Source organism: Pongo pygmaeus, chromosome 2, assembly GCF_028885625.2.
Source record: "Pongo pygmaeus isolate AG05252 chromosome 2, NHGRI_mPonPyg2-v2.0_pri, whole genome shotgun sequence".
Taxonomy (NCBI): Eukaryota; Metazoa; Chordata; class Mammalia; order Primates; family Hominidae; genus Pongo; species Pongo pygmaeus.
Window position 1 is genome coordinate 149,963,210 of NC_085930.1, and position 18,874 is coordinate 149,982,083.

An 18,874-nucleotide genomic window follows, 5' to 3' on the forward strand; every position below is an offset into this window, starting at 1 on the left:
TGTGTAAGTGCACCCTATGATGTTTACACTATGACAAAATTGCCTAAGGGCCATTTCTCAGTGCATCCCCATTGTTATGCAACTCATCACTGTACGTATATGTGTGTGCGAATATACGAAACAAGTAAAAATACTTTTTGACACCCCATTCCATCCTTTCCCAGAAGAAAACCAGTGCTGTGTTATGATGGGTAACCTTCTAGACATTTTTTCTTTGCATTTACGTAATAAACAAATCCCTGTATATTTATGCATTTATGGTTTGTTTTTTTTCTTTACACAAAGAGGATTATATCAGTATACAGTGACTTGGTGTATTCACTTCACTTAATTTATCTTTGATTCTTTTCCCTTCTTTTTAACTGGGATAGAACATTCCACAGTGGGGACATAACATTCTGTTCTGCTGGGGATGGATATTTAGGTTATTTCCCTTTTTTTGTTATTACAAACAGCACTGCAGGGAATCTCTTTGGCCATATATTTTTGTGCGTGGGCATCGCTATCTTTATAGATACAGAATGGATTCCAAGCCGTAGAATAACGAGATTGGGAGTAGTGCACATATACCATTTTGATAGCTACTGCCAAACACTCCTGAAAGGTGCCAGTTTCCACCCTCCCCATGATGTTTGGAAGCGTCAAGTTTCTCACACCCTTCCCAATATTGAGTGTTATCATTAAAACATGATTTTCCAGTTTGATGAAGAAAAATTATTAATATAGTCCACTGTTTGATTTATATTTCTTTAATTATGAATAAACTTAATTATGAAAAACAGTATCCCATTGTTGTTTTATCTATATCTAATTATGAATAAACTTAAGCATCTCTTCATGTGTTTATTGGCCATTGGTATTTATTTTTCTGCGATTAGCCTGTTCATATCCTTTAATGATTTTTCAGGTGTAGGGGCTCTTATGGACTTTGGATATTAATCATTTGTCTGTTAGGTTAGTTGCAAATATTTTTCTCTCAGTGTGTTGCCTTTTATCTTTGTTTATGGCATCTGTTTGCCAAAGGGAAGTTTTAAATATTTATGTAGAAGAATTTGTAGAAGTAATTAGGGAATTTACATTGATTTAGGCTGGTGGTTGGTCCCTGTTTTAGCTATTGTTCGTGTGCATGTGTAGATATTATGGTGATTAATAAATCTTTTAGAAGTTAAAAAGATCTATGAGCACACTTATTTTCATGTGTTTCCCTCAAAGGGCGGATGCTGAAAGTATAACTATTACTGTGTTAAGAGTTCTAGAGGATCTATGATGCTACAAAGACATTCCCTAGGCATGGAGAGATTAGGGACCACTGAGACAGAAGCTGTTCATGAGGGATAGATGGCTGGGCAGCCCCACATTTCCATTCTTACAGATTAGCATACAAAAGAAAAAGAGCACCTCTTCTAGAGTCTATATATCACCCGTCTTGAGGAAAAGGAGTCCAGTTGCCCCATTACTACACTTATTGACTCTGGTCACATGTCCACCCCTGCCAGGGGGTGGGGACACTGTGATTGACAGTCCAGCCTGACCACACGTGATGGTGAAGGGTCAGCTCACTAATGGAATGAGGGTGGTAGATGGACAAGCACACAGATTGCAGGACCCACACATGCCACCCTGAAGACAGTGGCAGGGAAGCTGGCCTGAAGTCAAGAAGTAAGCGTGAGACAGGCTTTCACCCACCACACATGACTTGGTCCTCGGCTTTCTTCTATAAAGTGCTCTCATGGGTTAAATGAGCGACTCTGAAGGCCCACAAAACATAAAGCAGATGATGATAAATGGGATATGTCAGACACCCACATCTGGCACCTAGCAGGTCTTCAATGAGGAATGATGGTTTTCCTCCTTGTTGTTGTTACTGGAATTAAAGGGCATTAGGAAGAGGTAATCAGGTCCTAAGATGTTAGTGCGTGAGTTCTTCCTCCAACTGCCCTGGGTGAGGCCCCTGTGCTTGGGAGGCCCCCCTAGTGTTGAGTAGATGGTAAGGAGAGGGTAGTGGCAGTTAGGAAGGGGCAGGACACAGTGGGGCTCAGAAGCCCTTCTCAAATGGAAGCCCTTCTCGAATGGGAAGCTGACTTCTGCTCCACTGAAGTGCACCCTGATTCTCAGTGTAAGAATAGCTCGTCAAAGTGAAATCCACTTTGCGCTGGGCCGTGCAGCTGGCCTGGCACCCCAGGAACTGTGCGTCACAACCTGCCTTGCTTCGTTTCAGTCCACCTGATCCCGGTGTCAACAGCTAAGAATGGAGTGAGTAGCAAGAGTCGAAAGAGAATCATGCCCGACCCTGTGACGGAGCCCCCTGTGACAGACCCCATTTATGAAGCTCTTTTGTACTGCAACATCCCCAGCGTGGCCGAGCGCAGCATGGAAGGTAGGCCTGACTGTGCCACCAGGACAGACACCCCTTTGGGGACTAGTTATTCCAGCAGCATTGCACAGCAGTAAGGAGCAAGATGGCCAGCACCCAAGTCCCGCAGTTGCCACCAGGCTGTGCCCTTGAATGAGTTCCTGGGTCCTTGCATTCTCCTCTATAAAATGGGAGTAACTCGCAGGACTTATGCCTGGGACTGGAGAGGTTTCAGTAACTGCTCTGAACATACCACGTGGCTCACGATCAGCCCACCACAAATGTTTGCCATCATCATGATCTTTAGTGAGGCAGCAGCAAGGTAGAAAGGTGGCCTTGGCAGGCACTAGTGCAGCACATTGAGACACTCTGCTTTTCAGGGTAGCCTCTTGAGACTTAGGTTGTCCACGGGATGTCCTGCTGGCGTCTTGCCATAGAAGTGAGGCAATTTCTACAAGTTTTGCTTTTCTAAAAGTGTATCAGAGCATAGTGTCGAATCCTTATTGATCTCTTTATGCCTTCTCTAGTCTCATGAAAGATTTAAAGCAGAAATCATTGTTTCTCGTATTTCTGTGGCTCTCCCCCTGGTCTGTGCATGTGAGTGAGGCCACATTAGTAGTCATGCCCGCATTTCACCGGCCTCCCGTTGTTTCCAGGAGGTCTGGGACATAATCAGCCTACTCACGTTCCTCTGTCCCGCCTTGTAAGACTATTCAGTGGCCCCCATCCAGAACGGCAGCCAGGGCCCCTTCACTGTGGCTCTGCAACCCCACGGTGGCCCCTGCTGCCTCCCACTCAGATTCCCAGCACGAACGTGGCCAGGTCATCCCCTTGGCCCCCTTCTAAAAGGATTGACACCTATTGAGTGATAACCAGACAATGTGCTTCTCTCGCGCAGGTCATGCCCCGCATCATTTTAAGCTGGTCTCAGTGCATGTGTTCATTCGCCACGGAGACAGGTACCCACTGTATGTCATTCCCAAAACAAAGCGACCAGAAATTGACTGCACTCTGGTGGCTAACAGGTAAATTGCACTTTTTCTAAAAGTCATTTTCAAGTATCTGTTATATCCTGTAGGATAGAGAATGACAGGACCTACACTTGGTGAACCATACTGTTTGTAGGAGCCTGAGCTGAGAGCAGTCCTACATGTGAGTGCCATTATACAGTTGAAAAGACGGAGGCCCACAGAGGCGGGGACAGCTGTCTGAAGCAACGCAGCAGATATACTGAGCCCAGGCCAGTCTGAGGCTCACCCTTCCACCCTGATGTTTTTCACTTTAATAAACAGTTGGGACACAGTACAGTGAGCACTGAGTTAAGAGTCCTCCGCCCCAGCTCACCTGCTGCATTCAGAGCAGCGGGCAAGCCCCTTAGTGTCCTCTGAGCCTCAGCCTCCTACCTCTGAAACGGGGATCACAAGGCTCCCCATGCAAAGTTGGGGCAAGGAGTAAGTGAGATGACACAGACAGATGCGCGTTGGCAATTGCAGAGCCATATAAATATAAGAATTATTTCACCCTTCTAATTTTTCACTGGAGTAGAGGCAGCCTGTTCTTGGTTGAAAGCCCTTAGGATGAAAAATAATTGAACAGAGAGTGGAAATTGTATGGAAATGGCATGGCCCTAAAATTAGAGGCATAGTTAGCAATAAAATGTTGAGCTAGACCTCAGCAAATGTGTCTGGAGGCACATAACATTCTAGCAGAGTTTACTGAATGAGGTCAGGAGATGAAGGAAGTGCTCGGTGGGAAAGTCGTTATTTTGATGGAATGCTTCTGGGGTGCCAGCCTGCCCCGGGAGGGCGAGCCTGGTGGAGCCGTGGATTACCTCACTACAGCCAGGGCTGTTCTTTAAAAGTGACACTTTGCAGCTCTTCTTGCAGGGCCCTTGTCACAGTGATGCCAGGACCTTCTAATGGGGCCATTTTTGGCACTCCCATTTGAGAGGTTCAGTTCCTAGGGACCAGTTGGCCTGGCTGCCTCTGCCTTTATTTTCCTTTGCCTAGTTTTATTTTATTGAACATTCTGTATTTTTAGAAGCCACTTTAAATCCTTTGTGTAAAGAGGGTGGAGTATGCATAGTTACTTAATATCATTTAATTAATTTAATCTTTAAAAACAGTAATAGTTGACTCATTATTATAAACAGGTACTTAAGAGTAAGAGTGAGCAGGAACCCCGGTGAAGGGGACCCTCTCTAGGCTGCTGACTCCCCCAGGACTGTGGGATCTGGGTCACGAGCAATACCTTCTGTCTTCCCAGGTGCTACTTCAGCTTTAAAAATTACTAATGTTGTGGCCTCCTAAAAGGTGGTGTGCCCTGGAGCATGCCCATTATTCTAGTCTAGTGAAACGGAATACTGGGGTCAGCAGGCAGGGTGCAGTGAGCTGAACCAAGCACTAGCTGGCGGTCCACAAGTTTGTTGCCCCAGGGTTTCCATCCACGATGACACACCCTGTGACTCTCAAAGCCTTTGTAGTAGAAGCTGCCCCTTTGTGAATGCCATGTGCTTTATAAGGAAGGCGCTATTTTAACCCTCATAGTATTACGTTTAGCAAGCATTAAGGTTATTAGTTATTTATATGCCATATTTAGTAAATGCTTTTTTGCATTCATAAATATGAATTAAATATGCTTCTCTACATCCAAGGAAGAGAAAACATCCACTTTGATAAGCATTTATTGCACAAATTTTAGTTTTATGCTTCTATCATGTGCCAGGTACCAGAAGGTAGTACACGACCAGGCACCTACATGAAGTGAAGGGGCCAGCCCTGTGATGGTCCGGGCACAGAGCGTTCCCGATGGAGTAAGCAGCAAGTGCAGGGGGCCCGAGGCTGAAAGAACTGGGCAGGTGTGAGCCACAATAAGACCAGGGTATGGCTGGGCTGGAGCAGTGACGAAGGGAGTGGGCTTCTGAGGAGTCGAAGAAGAAAGGCCGCTCTTTGGGGCTGCCCCTGCCCTCAGGGAGCTCAGCACCTTTACAGAGACAGGTCCGGTGCCCAGGACACAGCAGCCCTCAGTGAATAGTGGCTGGCACAGGTGGCAGCAGTGGTGGCAGCATTAGAGAAAGAAGAGGAAGAAATGGAAGAAGAGCAAGAAGTAGAAATGGAAGTAGTTTGGGTGACATATTTGGGGGCATGAGCCAGAAGACGGGCAGCCTGACCCAACCTGGGGCAGGGAGGGGACACGGGGTGGCAGATCAGGGAAGGCCACACAGAGAAAGGGACCAGAAAGGTGTGCAGGAGCAAGTCAGGCAGAAGCTGGTGCTGAATGGCCCCTTGGGCAGTGAGACCAACACATGCAGTGTGAGGTGGTGGACAGCTTGGCACACTGGGGCCCTCAAAGTTAGTTTCACAGGCTTAAGCATGGAGTGGAAAACTGGGTGGGAACTAGGTTATCTGAGGCTTTGAATACAAGGGAGTGTGTCCAGGCATGAAGGCAGCGAGAGAGCCGGGCAGTGAAAGGGATGAAAAGATGAAGGTCTCTGACAGCCATAGTGTGGAAGATGGATTGGAAGCTGGTGGCAGCTAGTGGTGTTATTATTAGGGTAGTGATCCAGAGGAGGGACTTCACTCAGAATCAGAATCCACATCCTTAAAATGCCCCACAAGGCCTGAGTGCCCTTCCTCCACCCCTTACCCGCCTGACCTTGCCCTCTGCTCTCCTCGTGCTCGCTTACTGTGCTTCAGCCACAATGCTTCTAGCTCTTCCTTCCACATTCGGGCACTGTATGCTGCCTCAGGGCCTTTGCACAGACTGGTTTCTGTCTCTAGAAGGCTCTTCCCACAGAAAGCTTTATGGCCAGTCCTCTTACCTCCTTTAAGTCTTTGCTCAAATGTCACCTTCTCAATAAAACCTACTCAAAACACTCCAGTTAAAATGACAAGGTGCTCCTCCTTCCACCCTCGTCTCCCACAACCCCGTTAGCCTGCTCTTCTCTTTGCCACAGCATCTGTTACTTTCTAACCCAGACAAACACACATACACACACTGTTCATTGTGTATTGTCTGCTTCCCCAGGCTAGAATATAACCTCCCTGAAGGCAGAGATTTTTATTTGTTTTTGTTCACTGCTGCTGCCTCCCAAGTGCCTAGGACAGTGACTGACATATGACTGGTGGGGTGTGATTAAATGTTTGTTGAATGAATAAATGATGGCAGCTGAAACTCAGAAAGTGGCAGCAGAGATGGAGAGAGTGAGTGGGTCTTAGAGAAGGTTACAAGGTGGGATCAATAGGACTTGGTGGCAGGTTGGACAGGGGTATGAAAGGCAGGCCCGATGAGGCCCAGGTTTCTGACTGGGTGTCTGGCTGGTGGTGGTACCCCTCCCTGGAATTAGAGAACACAGAAGGGAGGTATGGGGGGAAGTTAGTACAGGCATTGGTGCTACATTTGAGTTATCATGAAACATTCAAGAGACAGTTTCTAGTCAGTAATAGGCTGTATAATTTTTTTTTTTTTTTTTTTTTTTTTTTTTTTTTTTTTTTTGAGACAGAGTCTCACTCTGTCACTAGGCTGGAGTGCAATGGCGTGATCTTGGCTTGCTGCAACCTCTGCCACCCAGGTTCAAGCGATTCTCCTGCCTCAGCCTCCTGAGTAGCTGGGACTACAGGCACGCGCCACCATGCCCAGCTAATTTTTGTATTTTTTTTTTTTATTTTTTAGTAGAGACGGGGTTTCACCATGTTGGCCAGGATGGTCTTGATCTCTTGACCTCATGATCAGCCCGCCTCAGCCTTCCAAAGTGCTGGGATTACAGGTGTGAGCCACCCTGCCTGGCCTAGTCTATATAATTTTGCAGCTCAGGGGCACTGGCTTGCTGGGAGAGAGAGGTTTAGTTGAGAATCTTCAGCATGTTGATGGCATTTGAAGCTGTGGGCTTATATTACAGACAGAACCTGAGGAGTGAGGGATGGGCCAAAATCAGAGTCCTGGGAAACACCAGCATGTGGTACTCAGAGAGAAAAAGGATTTCAAGAGGGGCCAGGGATGTTGCAAACAGGGAAAAGTCAGGAGAGCAATGTTATGAGAGCTAAGGAAAGCAGGGCAATGCATCACATCAAGTAAGACCAAAAGGTCCAGAAAGCTAAAAACGAAGAAAAGTACATTGGGCTTATCTTTTCATAATCTCATGTTATTAATATGTGAGATGATAAATTCTTTAATTGGCATGAATTTTAAAAATCTAGTGTGATTCCAGTTTCCAGCTATGTATGCTCTTTTGGATTGTGTTTTCTGGTAACAGTGTCACTGGTCGTCTGCCTCCTCTGCTTGCCTTAACATTCTGTGCAGAACTCAGTCATTGCTGAGATTTTAAATAAACAATAAATGTTCTCATGGGTGTGTAGATTAGCCTTGGGGTTCAGCCTCAAACTTTGTGGCATTAATAGATGTGAATAATGCATATAAAAGTGAAGATAAGGACTCCAAAGTGAATGACTTGAAGGCTTATGATAGTAACACTTTTGATTATTTCAGTTTTCATTATGAAAGCAGATTTTCAATGAGCCCACAATAATATGAGTTTTTCCTAAAGAAAAGTTTATTTTCATGGATATAATTATGTCTGCATTAGTCAGGGTACACCTATTTGATAAGTTTATTTTGTAGCACAGGGACTCATGAATGGATTACCTTAAGTAACAAGGAAGTTTAGCTCTTCCTCATGTGACGGTCTGATATGTGTGTTCCAGATCGTGCTAGTCAGCTCCACCTGGTCATTCAGGGCCCCAGGTTTCTTCCAGGTTGTTGCTTCTACCATCCCCTGGGGATGGCTACATGGTTGAACCCTGGTTGCTGCCATGCCTAAATAATGGCTGGAAGGAAGGAAGAGAATGTGAAGCGGGCATACACATGATAAGAAAGCCTAAACCCAGAAGTGGCATACATCTTTCCGTTCTATTGGCGAATGCGGCTTTACCTCATTTCAGGACCTCAGAAATAGGATCTAACCAAGTTCTTAAGAAGAGAATGGATTTTAGTGTACAACTAGTACACTAGTCTCATCTGCAGTAGCCTTTAGTTTTAATACAGTCATCCATAGAGGATTGGTTCCAGGATCCTCCTTGGATACCAGAATCTGAGATGCTCAAGTCCCTATGTAAAATGGTGTTGTATTTACATAGAACCTGCACACATTCTCCCATGTACTTTACATCATCTCTAGATTACTTATAATGCCAAATACAATGTAAATGCTATGTAAATAGTTGTTATTTGTATTATTTTTATTGTTGTATTGTTATTTCTTATTGGGTTTTTTCCAAGTATTTTTGGATCCACAGTTGAATCTTCCAATGCAGAATCTGAAGAGATGGAGGGCCGACTGTATTTTCATCAAAATCTGAATATTTTAACAAACTGTATGGGAACTTATCGTATTCATTTCTACAGATTATGGAAGGCTTGCTATTTTCATGAAACATCCAAGGATGGGACACTTCACAGTTGAATTCACTCACATATATTTTTAGAACATCTGCTGTGTGCTAAGCACCCTCTGGGCTCCAGGGATGGAGCAGTGGACCAGGCAGACAGGGCCTGGGTAGTCAGATCCAGGTCCAGGACTCGAGTTACCTGGTCTGCTTTCCACTAAAAAGTTACAGCCATTTGTTGTCAAATGTTTTTTTTCTTTTTCTTTTTTTTTTTTTTTTTTTTTGAGACAGGGTATCTCTTTGTCACCTAGGCTGGAGTACAGTGGTACAATCACAGCTCACTGCAGCCTCGACCTCCTGGACTCATGTGATCCTCCTGCTTTAGCCTCCTGAGTGGCTGAGACTATAGGCCTGCGCCACCATGCCTGGCTAGTTTTTGTATTTTTTATAGAGACATGGTCTCACTATGTTGGCCAGTCTCAAACTCCTGGCTTCAAGCAATCCTCCCACCTCGGCCTCCCAAAATGCTGGGATTGCAGGCATAAGCCACCATGCCCAGCCTGTTAGCTATTCTTTAAATGAAGTTTTTCTTCCACAAATCTTCATCTTTGCATGCCAAAAACAAACAACACAACAACAACAACAAAAATAAAAATAAAAAACATTGGAATGAATGCAGTTAGATATCATTAAGCAGTCAGATGCCCTGAAAACCTGGGTCACCTCAGCAAACACTTCCAGTCGTGAAATTCCATTTCTAAAATTGGCAGCAAAGCTTTCTTAGATCCTCAAAAAACCTCCAACCTGAAATAATGGCCTGGTGCAGAACATTTGACTCCTGTTGATGGATAGCCTTTGTTTATGTGGATTACTTTTGGCAGCCTCATTGTCACTCTGGACATTGTATTTCCCAGTTTGCAAACATTTATGTGCTTTAGCCTCAGGCAAAATAACGTACCCTGTTTTTGTGGAAAGGCATAACTCCCTTTAGCCATCCAGGGTGATTTATTAGACTTTACTACATGTCTGGATTAGTATTCTCTAATTTAAAAACATATTTTTAAAAGATGGATTTTTTTTTTAGCTTTATGTTGTTGATAGATAATAAACCCATTTTGGCAGCCATTTTTAAAGCACTTTCAAAGTTAATTGGGCCTTCAGACAGCAGGGGTTTGCCATTAGAACAGTTTATCTTTGCTTCTTTTCATGCTGATTCTTATAGAGTTTAGGCATGAACTACTCTATCTGTCCACTTCTCTTCAGCTGGAAAATGTATATACATTCATAGGCTACTTCATTATTCAAAGAAAAGATGTTTATATTCATAGGTCATTTCATTATTCAGGGTAATTGTATATTAGTGACTAGAAAGATTTACCACATATACTTTGTGGCAGAAATATAGATGCTCTCAGATCTCATATATAAACTTTTTTTGACATTTATCATTACCCTATATTAAATGAGAGGTTGTATGTCCAAAACGTGGAGTGGATTGTAAAGAGGTATAGAGATCCTGGTTATCTTATTCAGTTAACAATTTTCCTAAAGGGAGATTTTTTCAGAGGTCAGAAAAATTAAGGATTATGGGTGACCTTGGTAAAGGATAGGGTAGATTTTCTAGGAGGAAGGGATGGCTTGCGGAAAGTGGTGGAAGTGTTGGAGAATGAGGTACGTTGTGTGTTGGAGGAAAGAAGGCCTTTGGCTTGGTGTGGCCAGAGCACAGTATTAGGGTAGAGAGGGCCGGTGAGTACCAGGGCGAGGCCAGAATAGAGTGACAGGCTGTGTGTGGCCCCTTCCAGAAGGTGGTGATAGGGAAGGGCAGTGACTGGTCAGAGTTACCTTTTAAATCAATCCTTCTGGCGGTGGAGAAGGCAAGATTATTAGAGGGGCATGCTTAATCAGCAAGAAGACCAATAAAGAGCCCATTGCCAGCCAGACAAAAGCTGCCTGAGGCCAGAACCTAGGTACTAGCTGTGAGGATGAAGGAGAAGGGGATGGAGAAGCACCAGGAGAAAGAATCTGCAAGACATGGGGAACAGACAGCTTGTGCAGGGGCGGGGAATGGAGAGAGTGGGACGACGCCCAGCCTAGGCGTGCCTGCTGGGTGGGTGTTGGCGGACTCCCGAAGAGTGAGCCCGGAAGGCGGTGCAGGTTGGGGAGCCGGAAGATAGACGGCAAAGCTGAATCCCACAGTACTGAGTTCAGCAGAGGTTAGAAACTCTGGCCAACCTCACAGAGGGGATTTCATGTGTCAGTGTCAGTGGTCGAGAAATAATGAAATTGGAACTGAAAAGTGATTGAGCCGGTACCTGTTACTGTGGGTGCAAAAGGCTGCGACACACGTGGGATCTGGCTCACTGAAGCTGGAAACTGTTGGGACTGTTGTGGAGCATTCTGACCTCTAACTGTCTCTATCATCTCTCTAGGAAACCGTATCACCCAAAACTGGAAGCTTTCGTTAGTCACATGTCAAAAGGATCCGGAGCGTCTTTCGAAAGCCCCTTGAACTCCTTGCCTCTTTACCCAAATCACCCACTGTGTGAGATGGGAGAGCTCACACAGACAGGTATGTGTGACCCCCATGTGCTCAGGGGTTCCCCCACGCGCTCTTCTGCTTGCATACCTTCCGAGCAGTTCTCCTGGGCAGGGTGCTGTGCAGCTCAGAGGGGGTAAGCAAGGACTGGCTCTGCAAGGAGCTCGGTCACCAGGGCCTCTAAATAAACATCAGAGTTCTCAAAACTAAATAGAACCTTTCTTCTTACAAAAACAATACGTGTTCATGAAGATAAATTAGGAAAGACAAGTAAAAAGAAGAAAAAGTTTAAGCAACCGTAATTCCACCACAGAAATAGACCCTTAAGAGGAACCCTTCTTCCTGTGCTTATGCAGACACACACATCTTACTAAACACACTATTTCATAACCCACTTTTCCACTCAACAACACATTTTGGTAATATTTCCCTATGAATAACTGTTTATCCACTACATCATTTGTGATAGCTCCATGTTCTTTCACTCTGGATGGGCAATTGATCATTTCTTTAACTAATCTCATGTTCTCAGATATTTCTAACAAAACTTCTAATAGGTTTTCATGTACAAGATCTCAGGGAGGAAAATGCATGGCACATTTCTACTGCGTGTGGAGTTTGTTTGGCTGAGCTGAGTTCTCACAGAAGCACAGCTTTCCCTCCGCAGTCCTAGTCAGACCATGTGCAGTCAGTTCACCATCAGGATAGGTTGGTGAGTTAACTGTGGAGTCACCTTTGCTGGGAATAGAGGAAGAGGTGGTCCTTCAAGAGGTTTCAGTTTTCTGATTCTTCAGTCTGGAACCTCAGAGGACCTTTGCTTGGTCACCAGCCTTTATGGGTGAATTGGGAAGACCCATTGGCCATGTTCTGTTTTCATCTTGCATCAGCATCTTAGGACCTCAGCAGGGATGGAGGGAAGGTCTCTGTCCTATAGTCGGCCCTCTTAGGTTTTGCCATTATTATTGGGGGAATGATATTGGATGACAGAGTGGAGCAAGCTGAAGCCTCTGGAGGACTAGCCGTGGATAAGGAGTTGTGTCAAAAGCCTTTGGCAATTAGTTCCACATGCATTACTTTAGAACTAGGGTTTTCATCCTAGCAGATCCAACACCCCCTTTGATTACACAATTAACTATTTTGCAATCTCCCTCAACTATCATGAAGTGAAATTTAAATATAATACAACCAGCCAGGCATGGTGCCTCATGCCTGTAATCCCAGCACTTTGGGAGCCTGAGGCAAGATAATCGTTTGAGCCCGAGGGTTCGATAGCAGTCTGAGCAACATAGTGGAACCCCATCTCTACAAACAATTTTTTAAAATTAGCCAAGTATGGTGGCATGTGCCTGTAGTCCCAGCTACTCAGGTGGCTGAGGCGGGAGGACCACTTGAGCCCAGGAGGTCAAGGCTGCAGTGAACCATGATCATGCCACTGCACTCCAGCCTGAGTGACAGAGTGAGGCCCTGTCTCAATGAATGAATGAATGAATGAATGAATGTAATCTTTCCATGCAGTTAATTATTTAAAAGTTATACCAGGGTCCCCAGCTATAACAAACAAAAAGAAACTAATTTATTACCTAATTATATGTGTCTCTGTATAAATGCTTAAGAACAGCTACACTAGAAAATAGAATGAAATCTTCAAATGATTGTACCTAAATGTGACTCTGACAACTACAAATGCAGATGATTGATGGATGCTGTATTGGTGACTCTAATACCACATGTCAGGACATGGTTTTTCTGAAATTCTGATCAAAACAAAGTATAGATGTTCCTTAGTTTATATTGTATTTCTGGCAAATTCAGTGAACATTAATATTATACAAAAATGGTTTTGTGTTCTAGACACAAAAAAAACAGAATTAGATTCTACAGGCTAAAGTATTCAAATATGTTTTGCACATGATGGAATGTCTCATGCTGCATTCAAAAGTTGTGTGGGACACAGACACGTGTCCCTTCTGGAGACTATCTAGCCCCCCAGCCCCTACCCACTAGGTGCCAGGAATGCCTTTCCCCATATTATTGTGATAACTCCACCCCCAAGCCCTCTCTGAAGGCAGTAGCACTCTTGCTGAGAACTGCTGCTTAGATTCTCTGGTTAAAAATAACAGAAAACACCTCAAGCGAAAAAGGGAAATTTATTATAAGAATTCAGGAATGACTCACAGACTCCAAGATCAAGAGTGTGACCAGACCTCTAGAGACTGGAACCAGGAATAAAAAAGCTGTCTTGTCCCTGCCTCTCTGTAATTTTTTGCTGTGTCTGTCAACAAAATTACAGTCCCAGCCACACACACAGATGAACTTGCAAATCCAAATTCTTGAGAGAGGGAGAATCCTTGAGGTCCTAGGGGTTAGCATCCATCAGCCCTGGCTAACAGGTCAGGGTGACTGTGCAGAGAACAGGAGGTGAGGGCGCCAGTCTCTGGATCCAGGAGCTGCTACCTGAGAAGAGGCTGGGGGGTTGGCCTTCACATACCTAATCATTCATTCAGGTCTTTCTTCTCAATTCATCTATCATCATCATCGTTTCTAAATTAGTGTTACTCTAGAAATCATTTTTGTAATACTATCTGCTCCTGTTTCCTCATTCTCTTTTAATGGTCACTTTTATTTCTATTTTAAGTATCATGAAAAATGCATGGCTGTTATAATCGTCTTTTGTCCCTGGTGCACTTATGGCACCCTACAGTAACTATGTAAGGTAAGGTTGCTCATGAGTGCCTACCCTGTTGAAGATGCTTTGGCAGCTGCTGAGTGTGAGAGGGTAGCAAGATGAATAGGACCCTCCTGCCTGTCCTAAAGAAGGTTGCAGCTGCAGCACACAATGCGCGTGGAGACAACTTCCTGTAATGCCAGATACTGCAGGGCCTTAGAGAGTAAACACAGGCCTTGGAGTCAGACAGACCTGTAGCATGGGGAGGAGCCTGTCTCCCTGGTAGCTGGTGGTGAATTTGATGAGGTAGCATGTGTAGAGTGCCTAGTGCAGTGCCGGCATATGAGAGGCTCCCAATAAATGCAGCTGATGTTGTCATGGTCCAGCAGCATATGGGAAGAGGAAGGAATTATTAACTTGACCAGGGAGAAGAAGAAGGAAAGCACTACAAAGAAGGTAGTGTTGGAGCCAGGCCCTGGGAGGATTTCTCTAGGGAGAGAAAGGGGAACGGTATGAACAAAGCCATGAAGATGCAGGCTATGTTTGGCAAGTATAAGAAACCCTAAATAGCTAGAACTTAGTATTTCGGCATGAAAATCTAAGGGTCTAAGAGCATAAAATTAGGACCAGATGGGGTCTTGTGTTTTCACTCTGTCACTTTTTAACTGTGAATGGTTCAAGGCCTTCGTTTCTTCATCTATAAAATAAGGAAAATGGGGGTAATATAATAATATACCTTCTTCATTGGGTTTTTGTGAGGATTAAATGAGAAAGGCCTGGCACACAGTAAGCACTCTAACTTTATGTGGCCTAACCAAATAAAATAGGCCCAGCAGTGAACTAGGGCGAGACACAGAATCTAATGTTTGTCTCTCACGGTTTGCATGTTTTTTTGCAAAGCGTCTTGGAAATGCTAAATCCTGTTCCAGCCTTTAGTTCCTGGGTTCCTGGGGGAGTTCTGTTCTCAGCACTCTTCATTCACAGTAGGACCCAGACATCCTTTGTGAGTTTTGCTGAGCTGTTCCCTTTCCCAGGGGAACATATTTCCCTCTGTCTCACAATTTTCAGCTGAGGTTGTCTCATCTTTGCAGTGGGACTTTTCATACTGTTTGGACATCTGAATAAATGGTGTCACTGGTCACAGGGCCTGTGTGTAGAACTCATGCCCATGACAGATTGTGTCCCGCTACCTCCTACTACAGGATGAGAGTGAGCTTGTTTTTGTCTTGGGTTGCCTTCTCCTGCTTAAAGATAAGGCTTTTTCCAATGTTAAAAGTTAATTTATTATCATACTGTGATAGTTCAAAACTAAAACAGTACTAAGAGGTAAACTTTAAATTCTTGCTTCTACCCATGTTCCATCCACCTCATTTTTGTACCTCCATCACCTCCAGGGAACCATTGAGATTAGTTTCTTATACAACGTTCCAAAGTTTCTTTATGCAAAACTCAGGCAACCACAAATACACATTCTTATTTTTCCCTCTTTTTCTTTTTAAAGGAGCATAATCAACATACTGTTCTACACTTGGCTTTTTTCAAGTATTCTATCTGGGTATTGGGAGATTGTTCCATATCATACAGAGAATGCATGTGTGTTGACGAGTCTGTAAAGCCCCCAGGATCAGGCAGAACATACCCAGCAGGTTATCAGAGAACATTCGGTTGGCAGGCTGGGGAGGATGGGGTCAAGGAGGGAACTCTCCAGCAGTGAGGAGACAGCAGCAAGCAGGGAATCTGTAGTCAGCCTTCGCCTGAGCGGTTTCACTGAGCACTCGCTGCACACTGAGGAATGCTGGACTGGAGGGAAAAACCTCTCCTTAGGCCCATGCAATTACAGATATCCCCTGGCTGGGTGACTTCGAATCCTGAGACCCACCAGTCACAACACTTTCCCCAGGGAAGAGGCTGCTCTGGAGGACAAGCGCAAGGCAGATAGTCCAAAAGCCATGGTTCTCAAGGCCAGGGCCCCGCTCTGCTCATCCTTCATGGATACCCCCAAGAGGCTCCCTTCACAAGCTGTTGTGAACTCGAGCATGTAACTTCCACACCATGGGGAAACAGGCTGGATGCCATTCTCTTGCCCTAAAACACTCCAGAGCCAGACACTGACTCCACCTCCCCTTGCTGTTTCTTTTGCTCAGCTGGAAGTAAGGAAAGCTTTGTGTGCTTGTGTTTCAGGAGTCGTGCAGCATTTGCAGAACGGCCAGCTGCTGAGGGACATCTATCTAAAGAAACACAAACTCCTGCCCAATGATTGGTCTGCAGACCAGCTCTATTTAGAGACCACTGGGAAAAGCCGGACCCTACAAAGTGGGCTGGCCTTGCTTTATGGCTTTCTCCCAGATTTTGACTGGAAGAAGATTTATTTCAGGCACCAGCCAAGTGCGCTGTTCTGCTCTGGAAGCTGCTATTGCCCGGTAAGAAACCAGTATCTGGAAAAGGAGCAGCGTCGTCAGTACCTCCTACGTTTGAAAAACAGCCAGCTGGAGAAGACCTACGGGGAGATGGCCAAGATCGTGGACGTCCCCACCAAGCAGCTTCGAGCTGCCAACCCCATAGACTCCATGCTCTGCCACTTCTGCCACAATGTCAGCTTTCCCTGTACCAGAAATGGCTGTGTTGACATGGAGCACTTCAAGGTAATTAAGACCCATCAGATCGAGGATGAAAGGGAAAGACGGGAGAAGAAATTGTACCTCGGGTATTCTCTCCTGGGTGCCCACCCCATCCTGAACCAAACCATCGGCCGGATGCAGCGTGCCACCGAGGGCAGGAAAGAAGAGCTCTTTGCCCTCTACTCTGCTCACGATGTCACTCTGTCACCAGTTCTCAGTGCCTTGGGCCTTTCAGAAGCCAGGTTCCCAAGGTTTGCAGCCAGGTTGATCTTTGAGCTTTGGCAAGACAGAGAAAAGCCCAGTGAACATTCCGTCCGGATTCTTTACAATGGCGTCGATGTCACATTCCACACCTCTTTCTGCCAAGACCACCACAAGCATTCTCCCAAGCCCATGTGCCCGCTTGAAAACTTGGTCCGCTTTGTCAAAAGGGACATGTTTGTAGCCCTGGGTGGCAGTGGTACAAATTATTATGATGCATGTCACAGGGAAGGATTCTAAAAGTTATGCAGTACAGCAGTATAGAATCCATGCCAATACAGAGCACAGGGAAAGGTCCACTTCTAGTTTTGTCTGTTGCTAAGGGTAGAAGATTATTGCTGTTTAAAGGCTAAATATTGTTTGTGGGAACCACAGATGGTTGGGGTTGAACAGTAAGCACATTGCTGCAATGTGGTACGTGAATTGCTTGGTACAAAATGGCCAGTTCACAGAGGAATAGAAGGTACTTTATCATAGCCAGACTTTGCTTAGAATGCCAGAATAATATAGTTCAAGACCTGAAGTTCCCAATCCAAGTTTGCACTCTTCTGGCCTGTCCCATGTTACTATGTGGTGGAACCAGCACACCTCAACCAAAATTTTTTTAATCTTAGACATTTTTACCTTGTCCTTGTTAAGAATTTCTTGAAGTGATTTATCTAAAATAAAGGTTGGCAAACTTTTTCTGTAAAGGGCCAGATTGTAAATATTTCAGACTGTGTGGACCAAAAGGCCACATACAGTCTCTGTCATAACTACTCAACTCTGTTTCTGAAGCAGGAAAGCAACCACAGATAGTACATAAAGGAATATGTGTAGCTGAGTTCCCAGGCTGGACAAAACAGATGGTGACCAGATTTGGCCTCTGGGCTGTAGTCTGCTGACCCCTCATCTAAAAAATAGGCTATACTACAATTGCACTTCCAGCACTTTGAGAACGAGTTGAATACCAAGAATTATTCAATGGTTCCTCTAGTAACTTCTGCTAGAAACACAGAATTTGATCTGTATCTGACACTAGAACAAAACTTGAGGGTAAATAAACATTGAATTAGAATGAATCGTAGAAAACTGATTAGAAGAATACTTGATGTTTATGATGATTGTGGTACAAGATAGTTTTAAGTATGTTCTCAGTATTTGTCTGCTGTAGTCTATTTGCTGTATATGCTGAAATTTTTGTATGCCATTTAGTATTTTTATAGTTTAGGAAAATATTTTCTAAGACCAGTTTTAGATGACTCTTATTCCTGTAGTAATATTCAATTTACTGTACCTGCTTGGTGGTTAGAAGGAGGCTAGAAGATGAATTCAGGCACTTTCTTTCAATAAAACTAATTATGGCTCATTCCCTTTGACAAGCCGTAGAACTGGATTCATTTTTAAACCATTTTCATCAGTTTCAAATGGTAAATTCTGATTGATTTTTAAATGCGTTTTTGGAAGAACTTTGCTATTAGATAGTTTACAGATCTTTATAAGGTGTTTTATATATTAGAAGCAATTATAATTACATCTGTGATTTCTGAACTAATGGTGCTAATTCAGAGAAATGGAAAGTGCAAGTGAGATTCTCTGTTGTCATTGGCATTCCAACTTTTTCTCTTTGTTTTTGTCCAGTGTTGCATTTGAATATGTCTGTTTCTATAAATAAATTTTTGAAGAATACCTATACTATACAACTAATGGTTTGTACCTATAAGTCACTTGAGTTATTTTCAAGTGAGAGCCTGTATTTTATTTTTCCCCCTTCATTCAAATGTCATGCAGAGAACCAGTATTTTAAAATTTTATTTTAACTGCTTTACTTACTGCTGAAAGTTGTGTTATCTCTCAAGTATTCAAAGACTAAATGTGTTTTCTTTCCTTCCCACTCACAATATATCTGAATTAGAACTGCTAAACACAGCTTGAAGATTTAAAAATAAAAGTGACTCGGAAGATTTTTTAAAAAATCAATTGATAGTATCTGTTGGTAAAAGTAAATATTGTGGCTAAGAGTCAACACCAAAAGTGTAGATAACAGTTTTGTCTTCTAAGACACTGGTATGCACAGCATCA

General features: G+C 44.0%; 1 protein-coding gene across 7 annotated transcripts in view; it reads left to right on the forward strand.

The window, feature by feature from the left end:
- Positions 1 to 18,481, forward strand: part of PXYLP1 (2-phosphoxylose phosphatase 1) — a 63,707-nt gene extending 45,226 nt beyond the window's left edge. For all 7 annotated transcript variants that reach the window (XM_054480142.2, XM_063662232.1, XM_063662231.1 and 4 more), the window contains 4 exons: positions 2,219 to 2,377; positions 3,252 to 3,378; positions 11,163 to 11,302; positions 16,116 to 18,481. In XM_054480142.2, coding sequence (XP_054336117.1) covers positions 2,219 to 2,377; positions 3,252 to 3,378; positions 11,163 to 11,302; positions 16,116 to 17,053 — 1,364 coding nt within the window. In that variant the 3' untranslated portion in view covers positions 17,054 to 18,481. The remainder of the gene's footprint in view (positions 1 to 2,218; positions 2,378 to 3,251; positions 3,379 to 11,162; positions 11,303 to 16,115) is intronic.
- Positions 18,482 to 18,874: the final 393 nt, after the last annotated feature.